Below are 24,498 nucleotides of genomic sequence, written 5' to 3'. Positions count from 1 at the left end.
TTAGACTTGTTAAAGCCTTAAATGAGACCCGTTTTGGGTTCATTCAGATCTTTACTTCAGTAAAAAGTACTGATTCCACACTGTATATATACTCTATTACAAGTAGAAGTATGTAGGTTTAATCACGATCAATGAATCCTGTACTTAAAGTATTAAAAGTACTTCATGCAGAATATGTCCCCTGTGACTGTTGTACTATTATATTCTGTATCATTTGATTATTATTACTCATGCATTAATGAAAAATGATTATTTTATATGTAATTACTGTCATTGTTGGTGGAGGTGGAGCAAAATGTAACTACTTTGTTCAAGAGTGCAGTTAATGATTGTTTCTGTTATTAGTCTGATGATTATTTCAGTAAATAATTTCTGATTGTTTGGTTTGTGAAATGTCAGGAAAAAAAAAAACTTTCAGTGTTTTAGTCAAACCAACAGTTCAAACCTCAGAACTATTTAAAATCAAATTAAAATTGCTAATAATTAGAAGCAAAAGCAGCAAACGTTCACATTTGAGAAGCTGGAACCATGAAATATTTTTTACATGAAAAATGACTTAATCAATCAAGCAAATCAATCAATCAGCTAATCCTTTCAGCTGTGCTTGTGTTTGTTAGCTGCTGTAAGCTCTGATGTGCACACAGAAACTTTTAAAATGTAACTAGGAACTAAGTTCAGTTCACGCCTTCTTTACTCGAGTAAATGTATTTAGTTACATTTCAGCACTGAGGCATACTCTTTTAGTTGTGTGTGTGTGTGTGTGTTGATGTATGTTTTTCATCTTGTGATGTAAAATGAGCTTCAGAGAAATCAGATTAATTTAAGCTGATTTAATTACTTTTCTTCTTCATGTCATTTTTCAGTGTCAGCGTTCACACCAGCAGTTAAACTCCAGTTGTGTAATTTGTCCTCAGGTGGTGGCAGAACTCAGATCTGGACCCCAACACCTGAACAAAACAGACCAAAAGGATCTGCCTGGCCACAGCAGACACCACGAGGAGGTAAGAGAGAGAATTAATTATAAAGACTGGGAGAACGATTAGATCTTTATCATGTATGGATGCATTTGTCACGTTTCTTCAGTTTCACTCGTCTGTACGCTGAGAGTTTGTTATAATACTGAGAGACGACAAACATCAGTGAGTCAACATCCATTTTTTTATTTTTCTTATAAAAATGTAGACCTTGTGGACAGACCAGTTCACAAAAAAATCTAAATCTAAATATTCAGACTCCTTGAAAACAGAATCACAACACTGAGTCCTTTACCTAGATTCATACATACGTTTCAAACTTCTTTGTTCCTTAAAAACACAGTAAAACGTGCGTCGTCTTTCCGACGAGCGTAACAAACCTTTACAAATGAACCATGAAAGAGCAAAAAAAAAATACAACTTAAAGTATTTCCAAAGGGAAACAAATAGATCGTAAAGCACAATGCTGCAGATACATTCTTTTTCCAGCAGACAAACAAAAACAAAGAGTAAAATAAGCACTTTGGTCTTCCTCCTCAAACACACTGAACATGATTATGCTAGCATTTTTTATGAGCGAGTTTCAGTTAACTCATGATCTGAGACAACATTTCAATGTTTTCTGTGGGCATGATAACTTCACGTACCATGTAGGATTTACTTCAGAGAGTGACGGGAACTGTCGACACGCTGCTTTTAAGTTCACGGCGAACGATCGCGAGCTGTGCCGAGCAGGCGAGGTACTAAAGGAAACAGGATGTAACTTCTTCTCTTCCGTTTGAAATCTGGTTTTAAAGTGCATGTGTTCATTCATGTGTTTTAACTGCAGAGTTTAGAGTTTCACTTTGATCACTGTTAAATGTCGAATTCACTCACAGTTTGAGATCAAATTTAATATAAAATCCACTCAACTTCTCAACTTAAATTGACGGAGTCAGTAAATCTCAATGGACGCAAACATGTTTCATGCTGCTGTGATATTCAGGATATAGACTCTGCTTTGAAGTGTAAGAAATTCAACTGAAAATTTCACCTTTAGTCAGAAGAGCTTAAAAAGATAAATTTCTTTAACGTAGGATTTCCTAAAACTTAAGTTTAGTCCTCCACTGTTTTCCTAATTTCTACAAACATAGACACTCATCGCTTGCTTCTAAATGTATATTTCAGACACTTTTTAGTCACGTATGTATAAAAGGTGATTGTGGGCTAGTTAGCAGAAACAAGCGTACAACGTCCTGCAAACAGAAGTGACTTGAACCAAATCTCATTCATTTCTTGCACGTTTTAACGGATTCTGTATGAAAAGACTACCTGCATGTATTGCTGGAAATACTGTCAAACCCTCCAAAGTGGGTCAAAAGAAGAATAAAAAGGATGTTTTGATTGAACGCTGGCTGCCCTGTAATGACACTGCTCTTGTGTTTCTGTACTGATTATGATGCACACTGAGCGTTTTACACACCCGGTCTGTGATTGTTTTTCTGCAGGGACGTCGTCGGACAGCTCACCTCTCACCTGTGAGAACAGTTTGCTCAGGTAAGTCAGCTTTCCCTTCACAACGGTTCTGTTAACAGCCATTAACAGATATGTAAATCACATTATTAGAGCCGGGAATCCAGGCGAATTCATTTCAAGGAGCTGAGAACTCTAAAAACAGACAATCTTTACATTCTTATTTGTCAAACACCAGGAATTACACCAAACTTATCTTTAATTTCACTGGGCCATTTCCTGCACCAGATTTGAGATAACAAAGTATCCTTTTAACGGTAGTTTGATCACAATATACTCTGTGGTTTAAAGTTTTTACATATACAACTTAAGCATTAGGTTGCAATAATATTCAAAATAATTTCTTTGTTTTCTGAGGAAAACCGCTGCACTAACACATGTATTTAAGGTTGTAACAGAGTCTGAAGGTTTGTCTTGAAATTTACTGAACATATAAATAATAATAACTTTAAGTTTAAGCAAACAAAACACAACAATGACAATAAAAAGATTTTGCCCCTGTTGGCATCAATACTTTGCCTTCAAATTTGTGAATGAAAACTGAACTGTCACAAATGCAGCTGAGAACCTAAACCGGCATGTTCAACAAAATAATTTACGCTTAGAATAATACTAACACTTGTTGTAGACAGGTCAAATATAGCATCGCTTTGTGTCATCCAACACAAAAATGAAACAAACTACAATTCAAATAAACCCTAAGTAAAAACACTGAGCGGGTAAATAAATAGTTTGTGAATTGCACAAAGTGGGAACGTTGAAGGTCAAAGCACTCCGATATGTCGAGACCGGCGTTCAGTCGGTCAGTCAGTCAGTGAGAGTGAAGCCGTCTCTCCGTTCACTGTCACGATTTGATCTTCCACAGCTGCAGACAGGAGGACAACAGGATCAATACACAAACAACTGTCAATCAAACGTAGTTAAAGCAATCAGAATACCATCGTGGTACACTATCAAAGTAAAGTTACTGATCATGTTGCTGGCGGTCAAGGTGAAGCTAATTCAGTTAACTTCTTTATACTGATTAGTTTGACAGTCAAAGACATACAGAGTAAAAGAATCTTCGATTTACTTGCTCATGTAGGGTTTAAGTTTGACATTTGCGCCTGAATAAGCAAACTGTCTTGACTGTGCTGACCTTGAGGGGGAGAAGACGTTGCATCAAATTTTATATAACTGTCCTTTGTTGCAGCGTTAACTGCCTCAAAGCAGATAGAGGGTGGTGTCAGTCGGTTGTCACTGCACCACCAAGCTTCCTGTCTATGAGGGATGTTGCTGTGCCACAAACTATTGAACACTACCACACAGACGCACACAGTTACCTTCAGATTAAATCCTAACAGGTCAGATATGACTCCCGACACGGCGGACAGGATGACCACCTGGGTGATGTTGTAGAGCAGAGGGTTCATGGTCAAACCATACAACCTGAAGGGAGTGTCTAACTCCTGGAGGCAGAGAGGACACAGCGGGTTAGATTATCAGGTGGATTTCAAAGGTCATAAATTGCTGTTAGTTGTGAAGCACAGACAGTACCTTGAGTAGTTTGGTAGCCAGTTTTAAGACGTTGTTGACCAGTGTCAGCTCCTCTTTCTTGTTTGGCTTCTTCTCCATCTTCAGGTACAGGTTGATCTATGGAGGACACGGCAGATGAGTGTTTGATGGCCTGTCTGCAGTGCGAGCAGCGTGGTGTGTGTTTTCTCTGTGTGTGTACCTGTTCAGTGAGCAGTATGGAGGTGTTGCTGTACTTCTTGCTGGTCTCGGAGCCAAGAGTGACGAACCGGAGCAGGAACAGAGACAGACTGGAGCACCAGATCACCAGCTCCCAGTTATAGTGACACTCCAGGAACGTTTCATGGACGTGCAGCAGCTGGAGGAAGAGACGTGAGTACATGAATCCAGTCTGTAACGTGTTTATTTTAATTTATACTGGCTTTTATTCAAGATGTTAAGACTTTCTGATGGACGTACAGCCACTAATGTTTTGAATTTTAATTTGCTTTGGCGCCCCCCAGTGGTCATATCAGAAAGGATAACCACAGATCAGAAAGGATGAATGTTGTGTAGATCCTTCCTGGCCAGAAATTCTTTAATTTTTAAGACAACAGACTAATTATAGTATTAATTTATTAAAAAAAAAATAGAAACAGACCTGAAAGTATAATTCATCATGCAGCTACGAATAACCACTCAAAACACAACTATATGTCAGGCTACAGTCGCCTACTTTTGAAAAGGGTTTACACGAGAAAACTTCCACACTTCCCGACCTCCAGTGGTTGTAAGACAAACCTGGATTTCCGTCACACATGATGGAAACTCAGGTGTTGTTTAGTGTCTCCAGCGGTCTGGAAGAATTCTAAGCCCTGATCACGTGTACAGTGTTTTAACACAGCTGAACTCAGAGTGTTTGTTGCCACATGATGATGCTAAGCAGTTAAATGTAAACGTTACCTGTGCACAGCAGATGAAGACGACAGACAGAGTGAGCAGGAAGGCAGATGACACGATCACATCCACTGAACGCTGAGGACCCCGTCTCTGCAAAGGCGATGCAAATGTTGGCTAAGCATTTTAACACGGGGGCTAATTTTTCTGTTTTAAGTGCGTGAATGTAAATGTCCTCAGCGAGGTACCTTGAGGTAGGAGCGTAGCGACAGCCACATCTTGATGTTCTGAACTTTCTTTAGTCTAAAATGAGGGACCTCAGACTTCCTTGCTCTGCGGGCGGAAGTCAGGTGACCGAACAGCTTGGCAAACAGTAGCCTCTGAAACACGCACGTGAACAATCAGAACAGAACAGTATCCGATTACACTTCAGGATAAAGTAAAAGTCTCTCCTGCTGCGTCTCCATTAAAAGCATCAACTTCATTCTCTCACCTGTTTGTAGGTCCTCTCTGCTACGCTGAGCAGGAAGAAGAAGAGCCATATAAGGCAAACACGCACCAGGAAGCTGAGTGTCACCATGGTGACGACCATGGCATCTGATCCAGACCCGCCTCCCAGTGCCACAGACAGCAGCTCGTTGGCTGAGAGTGTGGTCAGCTGATCCAAGTCGCGGTACTGAGCCAGCCTGCAGGAAGTAAAGTGTTAATGTTTTTTTTTTGTTTTTTTTAGAGAAAAGATAACGATGAACTTCTGTTGTGCCAGCAGTACCTGTACGCGAAAGGTGTGAGGCCGAGCGTCACTGAAACCAGGTTCCCAAAGACCTGGTAACCAATACCTGGAGTGTAGAGATTCACCTGTGGAGGGAGGCAGAGAAACAGGAAAAAGCAGTGAGGTTGCAGCATGATTTTTATTTTTTTTTAAATCCCCTCTCCTATGATAAGACTCCCTAAAAACTTGGTATTTCACCCAGATGGGCGCAGCAGTGCACATGTCAGCGAGCTCCATCACCGTCTGAGTTCACTTTATATGATAACAAGACTGCAGAACAAAAATTACTTTATTATGAAATTGAGAAGTTGGGCTAACTGGTAAAGAGTGGCCTCGTTTTATGTCTAAAGCTTGGAAAAACTACACTGACTAATACGTGCATACAATATGAGATCAGATGAAGGCCCACAGAATATACGATTTGTTTCCCTGTCATTTGTGTAATTGGTCTCACACCTTTGTTAACCTGTTTACAAGCCGTGTTTACGACTGTGTGATGAAGGATGTAAGGAACCACCCCTGAGTGAAATACCAGGTTTGTAAGGAGTCCCATCCTCTGACGTGTTAAGTAAAACATGAAAAGTGGACCCTGCTTTAGTAACTCACTCTGTTCATGATCATGCCGCTGATCTCCAGGACGGACATGTCGGCCTTCTTACACTCGTTACCCTCCCACACGATGGCGCTCACTCTCTCCAGACCGGGGTTGGAGCTGTGCAGCCAGGGAACGTGACCCTGAGTGGAGAAATGTACATCCACAATATTACTGACCTGTCTATTCACCACTCTGCTCTGCAGTAACATTCAAACTGGGCCAAAAAGTGAATTTCTTTTAGATGTTTCACCAGCATCTAAATTACTCCTCTAGTGTTTAACAGGTTATAGCTACACATGTCATATAGTGATTTACAACAGTTATATATAACCTAGACATTAAAAGAAGACCCTGACTTTTTTTTTGATTCCCGTAAATGTTTACATCTGCAAATCATCAAAACTGAACCTGAGCAGCTCAACATAAAGCCACATGTCTGATGTAAGAGGGTCTACAGACCTGATGGAAAGGGTCGTCTCTGTATTCCTTTTTAGCAGGAGGACAGACGGGCGTCCCTCCTCCTTCTCCCTCTGTGAAGAGAATGAGTCACAGTATTAGTTTCATTACACGGATCGTCTATGAACAGGGACGTTTAAATGACTTCAGCAGGTAAATCAGAGCCACCGATCGTTTCTCCTGACCTGTTTCAGAGGTGCAGGATGATCTGCACTCGGCACAGTGCAGGAAGTCTTCCCACATCAGGTCCTCGGTCTCGGACTCGTGTCGAGTGCTCTCCGAGTCCTGAGTCCTCAGACTGGAGCATCTGGAGCTGCAGCTGGTGCCGGACTTGGGGACGTCCTGACAGACAGAAGGGGAGGGGTTGTTATAATGTGAAAAGTATGAAATGACATGTCCCGTGTGCATTTCTCTGACATTCACTGATTAAAGTGAGTGTGTGTGTGTGTACCTCCACAGCGTAGTGTTTCTTGTAGTGGTGTGTATTCTTGCGGTTTCTGAGCGTGCAGTCGCTGTTCATTCTTTCCACTCCCCTGCGGAGGGCGCTGTAGGATGCTTCAGGGTCCTCCTCGCTGGACGCCTCATCTGACGCTGGCTCCTAAAAGAAACACAACACGCGTCAGATCCTGGAGACGCAGACATTTTGCGGGTCTGTCGAGCACTGACGTGACGATCAATCAGCAGAAAATCAACAACTACGACGACTCCCGTCTGCGGTTTGATGGATCACCTTATTGCCACTTGCCAGCATCAGTCCCGCGCTGCGGGGTGTGTGAGTGTGTGTCGGCTTGACGTTAGAGTTCCAGCACACCTCGTCAGCCCTGTTCAGCGAGTCGCATCGCTGCTCGTGGAGCTGGAGCCCCTCCTCGCTGCTCCGGTTGGTCACCCGGCCGTCCAGCGACACGTAGCCGTTGTCCGTCTCCGTCGACTTGTCGATGGACAGCTTGGACTTCTTGGATCTGATGGAGGAAGCAAAGGAGGGGAGAAAAAGCGAGCCGGGGACAGCGGGGGAGATCGACAGAAAGAGACAGACATGTATAGATGGAGACAGATAAGAAGACAGCAGGGCGGTGAGTTCACAGTAATGAAGTTCAGTCTCAAAAGCAGACATGCAGTGAGATAAATCACACTAACAGGATGCATTCAGCACAACACTGTGGAACATTCATACTAAAGGAACACCAAATGTTGACTGATAGTGTTGTATGAAGCACTGAATAAGTTAATAAATGAATGGAGCAGGGCTAAAAACACTGAGCATCACTTATTCAAACTAAAGCATCTGTGTCTTCCTTACAAATAGGAATTCTAAATAAAGTTAAAAAGGCAAACAAGTGGGTACATCAGAGCATTAATGAGAGGAATGTGGAAGTGAGTGTGGCAGATAATCAATGGATGAAGTAACCGAATCGAGAATTAATTAGTGCTCAGAAATGTTCCACACTGTTGGGCAGACAAAGCAGAAGCTTGGGGAGAAGCAGCGGTGTGTGTTACAGTAACATTCAAATTCCAGACATTTAATTGCTTTAAAAAGTTTAAAAATTGAGTTTATTAATTGGTAGATTTTTCTCCAGCAGAGAACCTCGCCCCATGCTTCTTTTGAACGCAGCCTGGTCACTAAGTCATGCGCATCGAAATCAGCTGCAAAATCCCTCCGTTCCTCACTGAACACAGCGGTGACAAAGACCAAAGACGGCTGCTGAAGATACGTTTTAGTGCCGCAGGGATTAACGAGCAGGTCAGAACAATGTTTTAACACCAAATGTTTTATATTTGCCAATGTATGAGAAAACTGGTTTCCTCCATAATTTTGCGGGAAGATAAAAGTTCTGAATGAGAGGAAGTGATGTTGCAGCTGAAGAAGACCAGGTTTGGTCTGAGGTCAGGCTGGAGTTCAGCTCTTCAATCAGTATTTAAGTTCATTAAGACATTAGGTGTGTTTATTTACTGGTGTAAATTAACATACTCCTACAAATTTCTGGTTTTTACCATAACAAATGAATTTCTTTATCAGAATCATTTTGTGAGCTGAACTCCGGCCCCGTCTTTGTACATCATCTCATTTTAGGAAGATGGGAAACGAAGATACACACCCAGCTTTACAGATATCATGCCAGAAATCTTGGAAGAGAGCGCCCAGGCTGTATGTGGTGCTGGCTGAGTGGGAGTGTGGCGCCCCCTCCTGTGTGTTATCGGTAGTGCTAGACCCGTCGCCTTCCCTATGCACCTCCATCTGAGATGCCTTCCTCAACTTCCTTCAGTTTGGAAAGAGTAGAGGGGTGGAGAGAGACTTAGAGCGCACCTGGACACTAAGAAGACTTGAGACTACAGCAGTGTGTCCACCGGGAACCTGGCTACATTTTCATCTGAATCAGGTGCTGCCAGTAAAAAAGATACAGCTTTTACATTAGATAGAGACTGAGGATGAGACAGTTACAAGACAAATTCTACTAAAATCCTCTCAAAGGTTGTTCTTCTGCAAAAGTAGATATTTTTATAAAAACTTTCAACATATATCCTTTTTTCTGTGAAGAAATTTTAGTTCAACTTCTGCAGGATATTAACATAAAAGTCCGATTTTGCACATTTGCTCCTTCAAGATTTGCTTATTCATAAAGGGCACAGAGGAGAAGTGAAGGATAAGACTCTGTTGCTTTTCAAATTAAAAGCAGGATAAACATCTTGTGGTAAACCCCCCAAAAAACTACAATAACTGCATGATTTGAATCAGGTTGAAATGGCTGATGGCTGTTACAGCTAAATCTGGTATCTGGTATCTGGTATAAATCAGGTAATATCACAGAATATGACACATGAAAAGTGTCCTGTGACGAGACTGATTTCTCTTTTCCTCTAGCAGATAAAATGACTATAAGAAAGAGAAAGACAGATGGAGAGAAATGTACAGAGGAACAAGATCAACTTTGTGTACAAATACTTCATGATCTTCTTTCATTGTCCTTGATGTGAAGTAGCACCAAGGTCCATTCGGCTGCCCCAAACTCAAAAACCTCCCCAAACCCTTTCCAAAACCGTGGCATGGTCCAATTTTCTTCCCAAGAGTCTGAAAATTGTCTTTACGTCATTTGGAACAAGAAACAGCAGCTGAACACTGACAAGCTTTAAACCAACAGAGAGAAAAGTCACAAACTGCAAGCCTAAAAACTACAAAAACACACCAAGTAAAGCCAGCTACTTTCTACTTTCACACACGCTGAAAGCCATTTGTCTTTAACCAGCGACCTTAGATTGATCATGGAGAGATGTCCTTAAACACGGCCATTTAAGGAAGCCGTTATTAGTAAAAGGGCTCGTCGAATGTGCTCTCTGAAAAGAATCCACTTTGTAGGGCTGAAATCTGCTCATTTTCTGCCTGGCAGGTGGTGACCACGTAATCTAAATACAAAACCAAGGCTCCCCATTCTGTAAAGAACAAATAACTGCCAGATTTAAATAAATTTTAAAGATTTAGATAAGACTAAAAAAAGTTTGCTGGGCGTTTATGTTGGCAGAGATGTGTGGAAACTCTCTCCGTGATAAACATGCTTCTGTCCAGTCTCATTTTTGGTGAAAGAAGCTGAGTAAGACAAATGCAATCCAGCAACAAAAGATGGATTCACTCTTTTCTTTCCACATCTTTCCTCCTCCCCTCGTGCTCTATCTCGTGCTTGTTATCTCTAGTCTCCCTCTCTTTATCTCTGGTTAACCAGAGAGACTTTCCTGCTGCAGGGTGCTCTGATGTTTCAGTGTTTTCTTTCATCTCCTGCTTCTCTTCTTCTTTCCTTTGCTTGATCTCTCCCTCCCTCCTTTCCTTCTCTCCCTGGACAGGTTTCTTGGTTTTTCTTCCACTAACTCCCTCTCATACACAGTATTTCACTCTTTTCTGTTCCCGTCCTTACCTGCGTCTCTTCCCCCCGCTGCTGGAGGCAGGTTTCGGGGTCCTGGTGGAGACAATCTGACAGTGGACGGTGCCCAGCAGCAACATGAGCCAGATGGCTCCGAACACCTCGGTGGCCGGTATCCCATGAGGCTGAGGGATGGTCAGGTACAGGACTGCTGCTGCCACTGAGAATCAAGCATTCAATACATTAGAAACTGAGGAATTCAGTTACATTATCAAGGTTATTGTTGTTGTCTGCAGCTTTTTGTGGTCAAAACGTTTTTTTTTTTTTTGACGAGGATCCAACTTGGATCCAAACATTCTCCATTTAAATAAGTTTGCAGTTGGACTTAGTGTGCAGGGATTACTCTTTTCATTCACGTGGATTTCCAACACGATTGCACCTAAATGTGAAGTGCATATAGCTATGATCCTTTATGAGGAAGAGAGTGAAATATCTAGCTGCTGAAACGTGCTAAAAGTTGAGTGAACATTGGTTTGAAAGGTGCTTATGTGAGGAAGTGAGCAGGAAAGGCGGAGGGTTAGAGAGAGAGAGAGAAGAAAACAGTCTGCTTTCGTCAGGGCTGAAAAGGGCATCGTGATGTAGGGGGTGGAAAACGCTGTTCAGTGGTCTTGAAAGTGTTTGGGCGGCAAGTGTGTGCAGCTCTGTGGGTGTAACCTGGGAGTAACTCCATGCTCTCATCTTAAGAAAAACAGCACATCAGACACACAGCTGCTGAACATGTTGCATTTAAACATCCACTGAGGATCTAATCAGCCTGGACAGCAGGTCAACCAGTAAAGGTTAAGATGATGGTGCTGTTACTAAACCTCATTGGACTTAAAACTAGAAACTGTGGCTATAAAATGAAATGAAGCGTGATTTTGTAACCGCCCGACTTGTTTCTCATATTTAATGAACAGACTTTGGTGCACAGTTCAGAAGTCAGATATTTCCACGACGACGCTCACACCCACCTTGCAGCAGATAGAGAGCCAGCAGTAAGAGAAAAATGGCTCTGGAGGTGACCTGGATCCACCATCGGTAAAAGAACGGGAAGAAGACGACTCTGACGATGCCCTTCCGGGTCAGCGACGTCCATGGACTCTCCGGTTTGGCCTTGGCGAACGCCGAACCTGCAGAGGAAGAGAGTAAAGAGACGAGGGGAACTAATTAAACCAAACGACAACAAAGCTCATCACTTAAAAACATCCTGGAGTCACATTGGAGCTGTGTTTATCTTCCTTCTCTGACTCATCTTCCTCCCATCTTCCATCTCGGCACATCTTTCTCTCACTTCCCCACATCCCCCTCTTCCTGCTTATCTGATCTCCTCCTCTGTCTCTTTCTTGATTATCTCCCCGTCTTCCTGCGCAGTGAAATAACACTGAGGATGAATTTGGCTGATTTGATGAATAATTGAAAATGCGATGAATAAGAGACAGATACGAAGAGATGAGAGCGCAGATAGAGATCTGGAGAAAAGAAAGAGGGGGGATTAGCGGTGACGGGAGGTTGGCAGCGCGACACCGGCATCTCAGGTTCATGTGTGTGTTTTATGTCGATGCCACCGAGCGGACAAAGTGTGTCTGATGGTTTTAGCTTTAGCAGAAAGCCTGTCTGGTATCCAATCTAATTAGCTTGATGGAGAGGAAGTTTGCGCACACACACACACACACACACACACACACACACACACACACACTCTCTTTCTTCTCACCTCTAACCAAGTCCACGTCTATCAGGTCTGGTTTGACATGTCCTGTCTTCTTTGGCTTGTTCCTCAAACCCTGCAGGGGGAGACAGAGGGACACAGAGTCAACGCTGGACGAAGGAGGAGACGGAGAAATTAAGTATAAACATGTTCACACACACGTCTACAGCAGCTCAACTACAGGAGGCTTCTCGTGCACTTTATGCCTTCATGAACACACACACACACACACACACACACACACACACACGTCTGAGGTGGCACACCGTGCGTTCAGGCTCACACAGCTACTGGCTCTATTCTACACACATCTACCAGCTTTAAACCGACGTTTTCAGGCCGATCTGGAGGCAAATTGAGTCTCTTTTGCTACTTGTGTTCGTTAAAGACTTAAAAGGATAGAAGAAAGACTTCCCTAAAGACCTTCAGTCCTTTAAAGCAGCTGCGGCATTTCAAAACAGCGTGTTCCAGATGCCAATCATCCCTGCGAGCTTTACTGTCACAGCTTTAAGTTTGTTGGCTTGTGCAGTTTATGACGCTAGGAGTATCGCTCCCCTGTGGCACGCTTGCTTCCTGTGGCAGCCAGTCACTTCCTCCTCCTATGATGCATACACTATATCTGTGTGTGCGTGTGTGTGTGTGTGTGTGTGTGACTGCTCTGTCAGCTGTGATGACAAACTGTACTGAAACTTTACGAGTGAGCGTAAATCATGAAATTCACATGAAAGTTTTGCATGACAGCCTTTCTGCGTAAGCGACTACAGGGACAGCAAGTACAAAGTGAGTATTTAAGTGTGTGTGTGGGAGAGAGAGGTACAACAACGTCCGAGTTCCTACAGCGAGCGGCCTGACAATAGTTTGATTTTAAAGAGGCTTTGTATCAATGACTCTGGGTAAACAGACATGACCACAGTGCTGTGTGTGCACGCGCTTCCCATTCAAGCCATGTGTTTCTACTGCATGCACAGAAGAGGACAGGATCATTAATGTCATTGTCCGCACCACTGTGCGGACATACGAGTCTTCCTATTTTTGTAAACGACCCATTAAATGCTAAATTAACATTTCCTTTGTGGTTACGCTCAGTGTCTGGCTGTATTGTGGCAAAAGTTTAGACTACATTATTTAGGCAGATGTCTTAGCCTTGTCTTGTCTTTTGTTGAAACATTTTACATTTTAAAACTCCAACTTCGTTAGTTGAATGAAAAACATCGATATTTAGTCCTTTCAAATCTTGGAAATGAGGTGCGAGTCACATTCAATAGTGTTGTGAAATGACACACAAAGCAGTTCACTTTAATCTGACTGGCTCATGTTCATATTTACATACAGGCCAATCAAGTTCTGTCTTATCAGTCAATGGTCTGATAGAGAGGCTTGATGGTGGCCCTTATCTTTAAATAGCACAGCCAAAGAGCTAATACACTGTGTGTGTGTGTGTGTGTGTGTGTGTGTGTGAGAGAGAGAGAGAGACAGACAGACAGACAGAAAGACAGACAGGGAAACAGAGAGTAGACAGTGGTGAGTGTGTGTGTGTGTGTGTGTACGTCGGGCTAAAAGAAGCCGATCAATAGCTTCCTCTTGGCAGTAGATTTACCGCGGCAGTAAAGTCCTTCACAAACATCACACCTGACTACGGCTCTCTTGCCTCTAAGCTATTCATAGCCTCTTTATAAACTACTTTCTCCTCCAGTTGCATGTCACGATGTTGTCTCATGTATGATGCATGTATGAATTGAAGAGATCCGTTTGATTGTTTAGTGCCATTTCTGTGGAGAAAAGTGTTCAAAACAGCTGTTTTTTACATTCCTCATTAAAAGCTGCTTGTCACGTTGCTTTTTATTTAAACTTATTCTTCTGTTGAATGAGTTGCTACATACCTGAAATACATATTAATTATGAAATTCGAACCAGAAGCCCAGCAGAATATGTTGTAGTTTCCTTTTTGCCCCAGCAGGTGGTGACTGGGTTTCCTCTGCAGAGCGTTACAGTGTTTTCCTCACAAAAACCTCACTGATTACACACAAATTCTATTTCATTATTCCATCTCTATAAAATATAAGAGGTGGCAATTAGAAGAGCTTTACTTTGTCAATTTGGGTTCCTTATTACACTAAACAGCAGAATTGATTATGTAAGTGCTGGAAAATGTTATAAAACTGTTCTAATATATTGCACAGTCAGATCAGATGGGAAAATAAAGGAAACACTTTTAATAGGCAAGATCTACTTCAGGTCCAGATCCAATCAGGTTATTAGATATCAAATATGCTTTTGTAAATGAACATTGTCAGAAACTAAGGGCATGATGAGGACACAGAAGAGCAGCTGCGTCTTCTCTAAAACAACACGCAGATGTTAAAGCAGTCAATTCTAAGAGAGATAGTCACTGCCACATCTGACTGTTAAACGTCAGCCAAACAGGACTTCTGCTGAGATCCTCCAGATTTATGACGACAATATTGCTTATCTAAATTTTTCATGAGGCTATAAACCGTATAATTAATACTTCACAGGGGTGGGGGGTAACATCTTGTACTCGTACAGTGCCAAGATAAACTCTGCAGCAGCTACAAACTCTGGGAAACCAAGGACATGACAGCCGAAGAGCCAAGGTCACAGCACTGAGATTGATTCTGTGTGTGTGTGTACTGTGAGCTCATTAAACAGAGTGACTCTCACCTCTCTGTTTACAGGACAAGACATACAGTAGGAGGGAAGAGGCGGGGATATCACTGACTTTAAAGCAAATAAAGAAAATTAAACACTAAATGTCATCCTGCCCTAAAAACACCTTGAGAAGCATTATCAGGTCCTCGAACCGCGCTTTGGATATCAGAAAATCTGAGAAGCAGGATGAAGTTCTCTTGAAGGGTCAAAGGTGAGAGGTCGCAGCAGACAGGTGAAGAGGCTCTAATGACTGCAGCTTTGGACTGAGAGGGAGACACTTCAAGGCATGCACACACACACACACACACACACACACAAGCAATATTATCCCATTAATCTCTAATTTGATCCCACACAGTGATATGAAGCAGTGAAGAAGAGGTCTATAACGAACAAATGTCTCCCACTCAACAATCTGCATACTAACAAGCCAAACCAGGCACCGATGTCACACATCAAAGTCTGTTTGCAGGGTGGATTTTTTCAAACTGTCCACCATGTGTTGGCAATGCTTTAGACGTGCAGAGTTAAACTGATTTAGCGGCTATGGACGAAAACAACCTCCTAAACCTGACTGATTCACCTGAAAGTGACAGAAAGAGACTCTTGTTTTTCCGTTTCTATGACAATACCTCTATGCACTCCCTCCACTTCTCACTACTTCCTCGTTCCTGGTTTAAACTGTTTACATATATCAGTTTGGAGTACAGTAGCACAATGGAGTGCGCCAAAAAGCCGAAAGAGAAATAAGCAGCGACGGCGACTTCCTGCATACATGATTTATGAATGAATAGAATCAGAGCAGTTATTTAAGTTTTATTTTGATTTTTTAATTCTGATTTTCTTTAACTTCTATGACTAAATCAATATTTTTTTTTCATTTTTGTTGTAATTATTGGTTATTTATTATTCATTTGTTGCTGTTTTTGAATATATACCTTATTGTAGTGTTGCTACAAGTCAGTTTGACAGTGTTTTCACTTGTGATCATGTTGGATTCAAAGGAGAAAGAAGAAAATTACAAGAAAAGAGACAAAAAAAAAAAACATAAGACTGTTGATTTTGAGCTGAATGAGTGTTAGAACAGGAGGGACTTTGGAGCATATACATATTTCTGCTGTGAACTCAGCACTGACTGGTCACAGAAAGGCAGCCATGAATCAGATGCATTTTTTGTTGTAAAGTACAGTTTTGTCTGTCTTGAATCTTTGATCTGAGCTGACCTTCAACAAGTCAGTGTCGCTGAAGGAGTAAGCTGTTAAGAGTTAAGGAGATCAGAGTTTCGGCCACACGCTGCCTGATGCCACCGTGGTCACGTCTCAAGCTAATCCAGCTGTGTGTTCACACCACAGGTGCCCAGTTCCTTCATTTGTCTACAAGGAAATGTTTGGAAAACAATGTCTTCCTGCAGCCAATCACGAAGCAGTGTCGCTACAGTGTGAACGCAGAGTGGGGTTAATAAACACACCAGGAGTCGACGTGGCAACTGAACTGAACCGTCAAAACAACCAATCACAGTCTAGCAGTCTACAGCGTGGGTGAGCAGACGTGCACTGTGGGACAACAAAGAGGGACGTCCTCCCCGCTGTGTACTCACCAGAGAAATAAACTGTGGAGAGGAGGAGGAAGAAAAGGTGGATGAAGAAGGGATGGAGATGGAGATGAAGAGAGGAGAGATGGGCAGGTGACACCCAGCCAGGAGGGCGGAGAGGAAAGAGTTAAAAGAAAACACTGGAAAAGAACTGGCAGCATGGTGAGAGACAGCCAAAACTGAACAGGAGGAAGAAGAGAGATGAAGATGGAGGGGTGAAAGTCAAAGAGAGGGCAAAGAAAGACTTGACAAAGGCAACCGAAAGACAGAGAATAAGCAGAGCAGAGACAGAAAACACAAACAGGAACAGTGAAACACAGAAACATGGAGGTGTGGAGCAAACAAAGAGGGAAGCAAACACACCTTGATTTCTCGCTGCTCCACTGATTTCTCCCATATCTGCTGGTCATAGGCGCCAATCTGGAAAAACAAAGAAAAGGTGAATGATGAAATATGGAGAGCTACGGTGAACAGAAAGCAGGAACAAGGTTTTATTTTCTTCATGCACAATTCATCTTCTTAAGAAGAAGGAAGAGGAATAATGATCTGAACCACAATAAAGGTTTCTTTAGGCAGACTATCGCTGAGCAGAAACTGTAGTGGACAGAAAAACGTCTTTCCCTGCAAGGATCATTTCATTGCTTTCTAGCCTTGAAATCAAAGTGAGCTGCCAACCTCTGCATCATTACCATTATCTAGAGCCAGATTATACCCCCATAGCAAGCGATTTAGAGATTGTGAAGAGTGTGCAAAAACAGATCATTAAGGGTTTGTTTTGTGTGAGTGTTCAGGATTTTAAAGCTCATGATGTCATAAAACGAGCCTTTACGACTGCGATGCGGGTAAATCTGAACGTGGGTCGTGAAATGTGTGGCGATAAAGTTGTTGCGGTAAATTAAGATTTTAAACACAGATTTTTTAAGCCTTAAAAAACACGAAATTGACCCCTTAAACCCAGTTTTCTACTTTAATATACTCCTTAATTAACTTTTCCAAAAAAGCCACAAACATCTTATGTCACACCTTTTCACAATGTTACATATTCTGTGCAAACTTGAACAACACTGAAGCTAATGAAATGATGTTTACTTTTTAAGATTCAACCCAAGAATGAACCTTTTCATAGAATATTCTACATTTCTTGTGAATCATTTTATTAAGTATTTCACCAAAATTCAGTCTGATGTTTTTGGCATCTTTTTGTCTTGGTTTTTGAAGTCACCAGGGACAACATCTTCATATGTGATGACAAGGGTGGCTTTACTGTATATGTATGATTCTTTTCATTATCGATTAATGGTTTAAACCCAAAAATGTCAAAAAATTGAGAACAATGCTCATCACAATTTGCCTGAGCCCAAAGTTTGACATTTTTGCTTGAAAAATTACTGAAATGATCAATCGATTTTCAAAATAGTTGGCAATTAATTTTCTAAGTGACAAATGCTCAAGTAATATTGTTAAGCATTACTTTCCCATTGACGTGTTACTATTAAGGTCATAACTGACATCTATTTAACACTCTGGGATCCTTCTTCTCTCTCTTATTTACTTTGGACCTCTCTGTCTTTACTTTTCCTTTAGTGTCTAAAGTGGACAGTTAAGAACCTGTGAAACTGGTCCAAACAAGGTCAGGTTCAACTGCAGTGCAGCCAACAGGAAACCTCTCTGACAGTATGATTTGTAGTATAGCCAGTATTCATCAATGTCTCTGTCACAGGGAAGAGGGTGGGGTGTGACTCCGGGGACATGCATGCAGTACAACCGGTCACTGTCACAGATCAATAGACCTGCAGGGTGTGTGTGCATGTGGCCAGTGGAGCGGTTAATGCATGCTTATGTAGATCTATGACAGACGCTCATATATGCAGCACAACAGAGGAGTTAGATGGACAGAAAGAAAATTAGACAGTGACAGACGGGAGCAACATAGATCTGCACGCTGTCCAGACATCTGACCTGGGAACACACATAAGCGCGCAAAACAAACACCCCGAGGTCAAACTGCATCAGTTTCACCCTGCCAGCAATGCCAGTTTCTTTTTCCTCCTTCTCTGTGATCCACGCAGACACAAATGGCAGCTCAGCTTTGAGCGTTGAAAGCCTGAAGTCAACAATTTGGTTGCTTTTTCATACATCGTGTGTGCGTTTTCTGAGGATCAGTGAGGCCCAGACCTCAGCAGATCTGTGCGTTCGAGTCTGGGTCACTGCGCGAGCTCGCCAGTGGAAACTCTGCATCTTTAATGAGCCTTCATTAAACATGGATCGAAAGACGGCAGGCGAGAGGTCAAAGACGAGGAAAGAAGACGGCGAAGAGAGACAGAAAATGCGATCGTTAGAGAGTTACTTTATAGATCATCTCTTTTATTTCCTCTCTTTCTCTCAGTCCATGTTTTTGCTGTGTGATGAGAACCGAATTCAGACTTCTGGGAAAAAAAAAAAAAAATCTCACAGGAAAATTGTCAGCCTTTGTGCTTTTACTGGGAGCATACACCAGCTCAGATGACTTGTGATTTCCCCGTGTTAACCACAAGACAGCAGCATGAGATGTGGGTCAGGCAGTGCGTCACATTGTGCTCGCCCCACATTACATGCTCATGTACGACCCTGATCTCAAAATGGGCCGGCGGGTACATCTTTTAGCTTTTTTTTTGAAGATGTTCACACTTTGATTTTGAATTTTTTTTACTGCAGCATGTGGCTGCCATGAAGCCCACCAGTCACGCTATCATACGGACGATGACTGCCTTCATCTTGTGATTTCCACTTGTCTGAGAAAACAAAGGCGTTAACAATTAGGTGGAGACTTTTAATTTTTTATTGTAAGGTTTACAGTTTATTATTAACCTCAAACTCAACTTCTAAGCGAAGATTGAGGAGAAGTCCTTAAAGTGCTCAGAAACATGGGACGTTTAACATCTACGACTGGGCAAAGGGAGATCACGTGATGCAACTGAAAGCTCCAGAAATGCAAATTTTTCCGAGGATGGTGAAGTCAAGTCACGAGTAGTTAATGAGTGAGAAACATTGTTCATCCAATCAGAGAAAACAATCAGTCTTAACATTTAACCGATCAATACACAGAGAAAATTCAGTGTTTTCTTTTTAGTTTGCTTCTTTTTTAGACACAATCATTCTCAAGTTAACAAAATATATGTACAATACAGAAAACAATGAGTTCTCCCAATTTACAGAGCTGAAGAGTTCATAACTGTCCAACTAAAAGATCTGTCTTATTATAAGCAGGAATTAACTTATAGTTTCTATTGTTACAGTGACTTTTATTCTTGTTAGAATTTTTGCCCCCGATTTAACTTTTTTTTTTTTTTTAAAGCTGTAATAAAACACTTTAATTACTTCTCTGAAAATCTGACATTATGGCTGGGATGTGACTTATTGACAAATGTGAATCCCGTGGGTCAACCGGTCGGGAACAAATGGCCTATTCTGAGCACCAGAGAGCATTACATCTGAAGTATGACTGACTGATTTACTGTGTGACATTTGGGCTGACAGCTAATTTTCCACATCACTCAACCAATTAAAAATACACACACACACACACACACACACACACACACACACACACAGATTGGAGAGGACGTTGGAGTGTGTGTGGAGGACAGCCAGAGGGCAAACATGACCAGACTATGCAGCAGAAAGATAAAGAGGCACTGAGGGTGTAGTCAGGGAGAGAGGGCAGGTATGGGAGGAGGAGTCATTTATATACAACACACACACACACACGCGCGCACACACACACACACACCTTGTTACATCATGGAGTAATGAGGTACCAGATCTGACAGGGTGAGATTAGCAGCACCAGAAATCCTCTTATCCACACACACACACTCATCCTTACATCACGATCTGTATATCTCACCTCCTCTCAAAACAAATTAGCTCTTAGTCAACAAAACACTCAACACCACAGTTTCTCGCTCCACTTGCCTCTGAATTTTGCCTCACTGTTCTGTCTCTAAATGCCAAAAATTCGGAATGAAATCGCCGGTCACCTGAGTTACTGCCAGGGGTTAAACAGTCACGGTCTTGGCCGAATGGTGCATGAATCTACACTGATTTCACTGAGAGAAATCACAGACTTCGTCAAATTTGACAAGCAAATCAAGAGCTGAGAGTGCACCAGAAGGGAAGATGACGAGGCCCAGTGTGCTGCTGCGGCAGTGCTGGGGTCACCATGACGACGGATGGAAGGACGATCCAGAAGAGGGAGAGAGAGAGAGTGGGGGATTATGTCGGCGGGTTATATAACAACTCTGCAATGGAGAGGGTGTCACACAGACACACACACACACAGATAGATGCTGGTTTGAACAGGTATGGGGGCTGAGGTTTGTGCTTCAGTGCTTGTCTACAGCAGACACACATTCATAAGGTGTAACACACTGACACACATATCAGCATCTATTATCAATTTTACTTATTTCCATTCATCTGCGATCTGTTATTATAGCTGTGGTTCAGATTTGTGGCTCTAAAGGTCCCACAAACCGGATTATCAGATACAGGAGGAGAACGCTGGCAGATTTATCAGCCAGCTCTGCAGGTCCCCTCAGCTCTACAGAGCGCTTCAGCATCTTTCTGCTAACTGCTTTCACGGGGCATGGCGTTACTGTCTTGATTCACTTTCACCACTCTCTCAGCATTGTTTCCAGTCACGGCGGGGAGTATTTGGAGAAAAAGCTCTGCAAACACACTGCGCACACATACAATTAGTGAGTAGCTGGTGAACATAAAAGGAGCATTTAGCGACCTCAGAGCCAGGTATTTCCCTCAAGAGTTGGTGGAAGCCAACCGTGTCCGACCAAACAGAAACAGAGCCAGATGAAGCCAGTGACGTGACGCATCACGTGATAAAAGCCAGATGAAGAAATAGATAAATAGTTTGGAATATAAATGGTGTAAGGATCTACATAAGCTGTTGTTATAAGGTGGCTAATGCAGGTTTAAAAAGAGCCTTTTAGTGCTGAAACAATTAGTCAGTTCACTCAGTCGATTTTCAATTAACCTTTTAAGGCTTTTATCAAGCAAAAATGACAGGAAATGTGCCTCTTTGAGCTTCACAAAATCAATACCTGCTGTTTGGTATCACTGAAAATTGAATGTTTTTGTTTTCAACTTTCTCCTTGAGCTCTGGGAACTTGTAATGGACATTTTTTTCCACCAGAATCTTACACAAAAAACATTTTAATGACTAAAAGAGATTGAAGAGAGAAAGAGATTTTCTCACAATAAAATTCATTTTGAGGCAGCACAGTCTTTTCAAAGCTGGGCTTGACTTCAAATGTAACTTATCAGAGGGCTAAAAATTAGTTTTTTACATCTTTAGAAATGAATTTGTATCAGGATCTTAAAAATATGCGAAGCTACTGGCTACATACACTGTATACAGTGTACTCTGCTGTGGCCAAGTTCAACAAAATATACAAACAGCCAAACGCATGCTGAACGTTCTGGTAAATCTATTTCATTTCTCCCTACGAACAATTCGTCTGTCGTTTCCCTCTTCCTTCCAGAAAGTCTCAGCTCTCTCCACTGTGAACCCGGCTGTGATGGAAAATCCCTCACCTACTTGTGGGAATCACTCATTTACATAATGTCTGTCGAGGCGTGGTGAGCACTGTCACACCCATTCACCACCAGCGGGAACACAAAGAGACACTGCTGGTGTGTTTACAAGGACACACTCAGTTTAGAGTGATGTGTGGTATGAGTGGCACGGGCTGAATTAATAAACAAATATAGTGTTACATTCCTAAACCAGTTTAAAATCCACTGGTTAATCCAAATTAGGACTGCAACTGGTTATAAACCAAAATATGACCCACTTACAATGACGTAAAATATGACCGTAAACAATTATTTCACCACAAATTCAAACACACATCGTTGAAGTTCGATCACAAATTGAGTCATTAGGGAAGGGATTTCCTCTAAGAACAAAAGAAAAGAGAAACGGTGAAGATGTGAATGAATTAACACAAAAGAAGAATTTAAAGGGAATTTGGGTCAGACAGCTGGTTGTGGTGTGCAGATTAACCCCTCTGCTGTGTTTTAGGTGTGACCATAGCAACACGCACACAGACAGGTGTTGCGGCCGAGTGTGTGTAAGGTCTATTTTCAGCTCAGACAGGCGTGTGTGTGTGAGTGTGAGTGTGTGTCTGTGTGACACTCATTTCAGCAGCCACAAACACATACAGGACATTTACCGAGCGACTGGAGATACTGCACACGACAGATAAAGGGAGGTTCAGTGGAATTTTAAATGTAAACTTATGATTATTCTCATTAGCAATCAATCTGACAATTAATTTCTCAATTAATCAATTGATTTTTGGTCTGACATGTCAGATAACAGTGAAAATAACAACTTTTCACAATCTAAATGTCTGAGAACCCGAGGTGACACATTCAACTGTCTTTTGTTTGTTGATGTGACGTTTATTGTCACATAACATAAAGAAAAGATCCAAATCCTCATAGCATTGAAGCTGGAAATACAGAATGCTTTATTTAAAGTTTTAAAATCTGTACACCCTTACATGACCAGATAATCTGGTCCCAAAACTCCTGAGTCTGAGCCGGCCTTACACAATAAAACGATTATCAAAATTGCTGCAGATTAATTTTCTGTCAATCGACTAATCAGCTAATTGAGAAATCATCCCAGCTCTAGATCAGCTCGTTTTATAGAAAATCTGATCATAATCATGAACATATTACTTGTTCTGCTAAAACCGATTAATCTACTAATGATGTTCTTTGTTGTTCTTTGTTTGGTCTATACCTCGTCAGCAAGACACAGAAATGACAATGACAAATGTCTTTGTCAGGAACAATCAAATAAAGTGAAGAAACGCAGCAAATCTTTACAGGCACATCTGTATCTGTGGTATTCTGGACTGAAAAGTCACCCTGTTAACTGTTAGTTATCAAAATAGTTTCCAATTAATTTTCTGTTGATCGACAAATCAATTAATCGACTAACCATTCCAGCTCTGATATTACAACTTTTAATAACTGGAAGACCAGAACAAATGCATGTGCATCAACCTCTGTCCTGTAAGTCTGTTTTTTTTCGGGGGGAAAGCTGTCAGTAAGAAAACTAGAAACAAAAACGACCAACATGTGATCGGTTGTTGTCTAAATGTTGAGCATATTTTGGGGTGAAGGAGGAGGAGTGATATTTTAGCTGTTGAGAAGCAGGTGTTGCTGTGTTTTGTTTTGTTTGCAGGGTGTGATTTCTCATGTTGACAGGGAGGAAAATGCACTTCAAGCAGGAAACTGCACTAATCACACGTGTCTTACAACTGAACCCTTGGCTACAATAACTACAAATATATGAAGTATATACACAAAACATGAATAATATATATATATATATATATATATATGGAGCTACTTGATAATGTGTTGCCTCCTCAACTCTAAATATAGCCAGACACTCCATATAAAGACGCGCTGATCTTACGAAGTCATTAACATCCACAGATTTCCATACCGAGGACACAGACATGTGTCACTTAAAATAGGCCTCAAAGCCACTGCACAAATAAGCTACAAGCTGATTTATTATTGTGTAACTTTCTAACCTCGAGAATATAACCGACATGCCTCGGGAAGCTGCCAATTGGCTTCCTACTTGGCGAAAGCAAGAACGATGTGTCAGACATTTAAAAAAAAACAAACAAACAAGGAAGTCTGTCTGGTGCTGTGACAGATATAGACTCCACGGCTGCATGCGTCTTCGCGGTGATATGGGCACCAGGGTGAGGGAAAAAAAAAAAAGGGGCAGCTTCCACACAAACATGACCCTGAGTTTTTTTGCAGGCAGACATAGCAGTCAGAAATAAACCGTGCGTCATGTGGGCCGCTGCCTGAGGCCTGCAGAGCCGGAGAGCTGAGGGTGGGGAGGTCAGTCTGG

At 41.9% G+C, this 24,498-nt stretch overlaps 1 protein-coding gene across 5 annotated transcripts in view; it reads right to left on the bottom strand.

Moving 5' to 3' along the window:
* Window positions 1-1,145: 1,145 nt before the first annotated feature.
* The window catches only part of LOC121625638 (protein PHTF2-like), a 43,740-nt gene continuing 20,387 nt past the window's right edge, over window positions 1,146-24,498 (bottom strand). For 2 of the 5 annotated variants that reach the window (XM_041963803.1, XM_041963802.1), the window contains 19 exons: window positions 16,914-16,970; window positions 16,557-16,568; window positions 12,296-12,365; window positions 11,553-11,711; window positions 10,594-10,759; window positions 8,788-8,949; window positions 7,425-7,653; window positions 7,146-7,292; window positions 6,880-7,036; window positions 6,698-6,768; window positions 6,250-6,378; window positions 5,644-5,729; window positions 5,368-5,560; window positions 5,123-5,254; window positions 4,941-5,027; window positions 4,201-4,356; window positions 4,023-4,118; window positions 3,809-3,934; window positions 1,146-3,351 (listed from right to left, as the gene is read on the bottom strand). In XM_041963803.1, coding sequence (XP_041819737.1) covers window positions 3,331-3,351; window positions 3,809-3,934; window positions 4,023-4,118; window positions 4,201-4,356; window positions 4,941-5,027; window positions 5,123-5,254; window positions 5,368-5,560; window positions 5,644-5,729; window positions 6,250-6,378; window positions 6,698-6,768; window positions 6,880-7,036; window positions 7,146-7,292; window positions 7,425-7,653; window positions 8,788-8,949; window positions 10,594-10,759; window positions 11,553-11,711; window positions 12,296-12,365; window positions 16,557-16,568; window positions 16,914-16,970 — 2,256 coding nt within the window. In that variant the 3' untranslated portion in view covers window positions 1,146-3,330. The remainder of the gene's footprint in view (window positions 3,352-3,808; window positions 3,935-4,022; window positions 4,119-4,200; window positions 4,357-4,940; window positions 5,028-5,122; window positions 5,255-5,367; window positions 5,561-5,643; window positions 5,730-6,249; window positions 6,379-6,697; window positions 6,769-6,879; window positions 7,037-7,145; window positions 7,293-7,424; window positions 7,654-8,787; window positions 8,950-10,593; window positions 10,760-11,552; window positions 11,712-12,295; window positions 12,366-16,556; window positions 16,569-16,913; window positions 16,971-24,498) is intronic. The other 3 variants (XM_041963805.1, XM_041963806.1, XM_041963804.1) reach the window with 3 other exon arrangements.

This window comes from Chelmon rostratus, chromosome 22, assembly GCF_017976325.1.
Source record: "Chelmon rostratus isolate fCheRos1 chromosome 22, fCheRos1.pri, whole genome shotgun sequence".
NCBI classification, from domain to species: Eukaryota; Metazoa; Chordata; class Actinopteri; order Chaetodontiformes; family Chaetodontidae; genus Chelmon; species Chelmon rostratus.
This window is presented reverse-complemented; position numbering and strand designations above follow the sequence as displayed.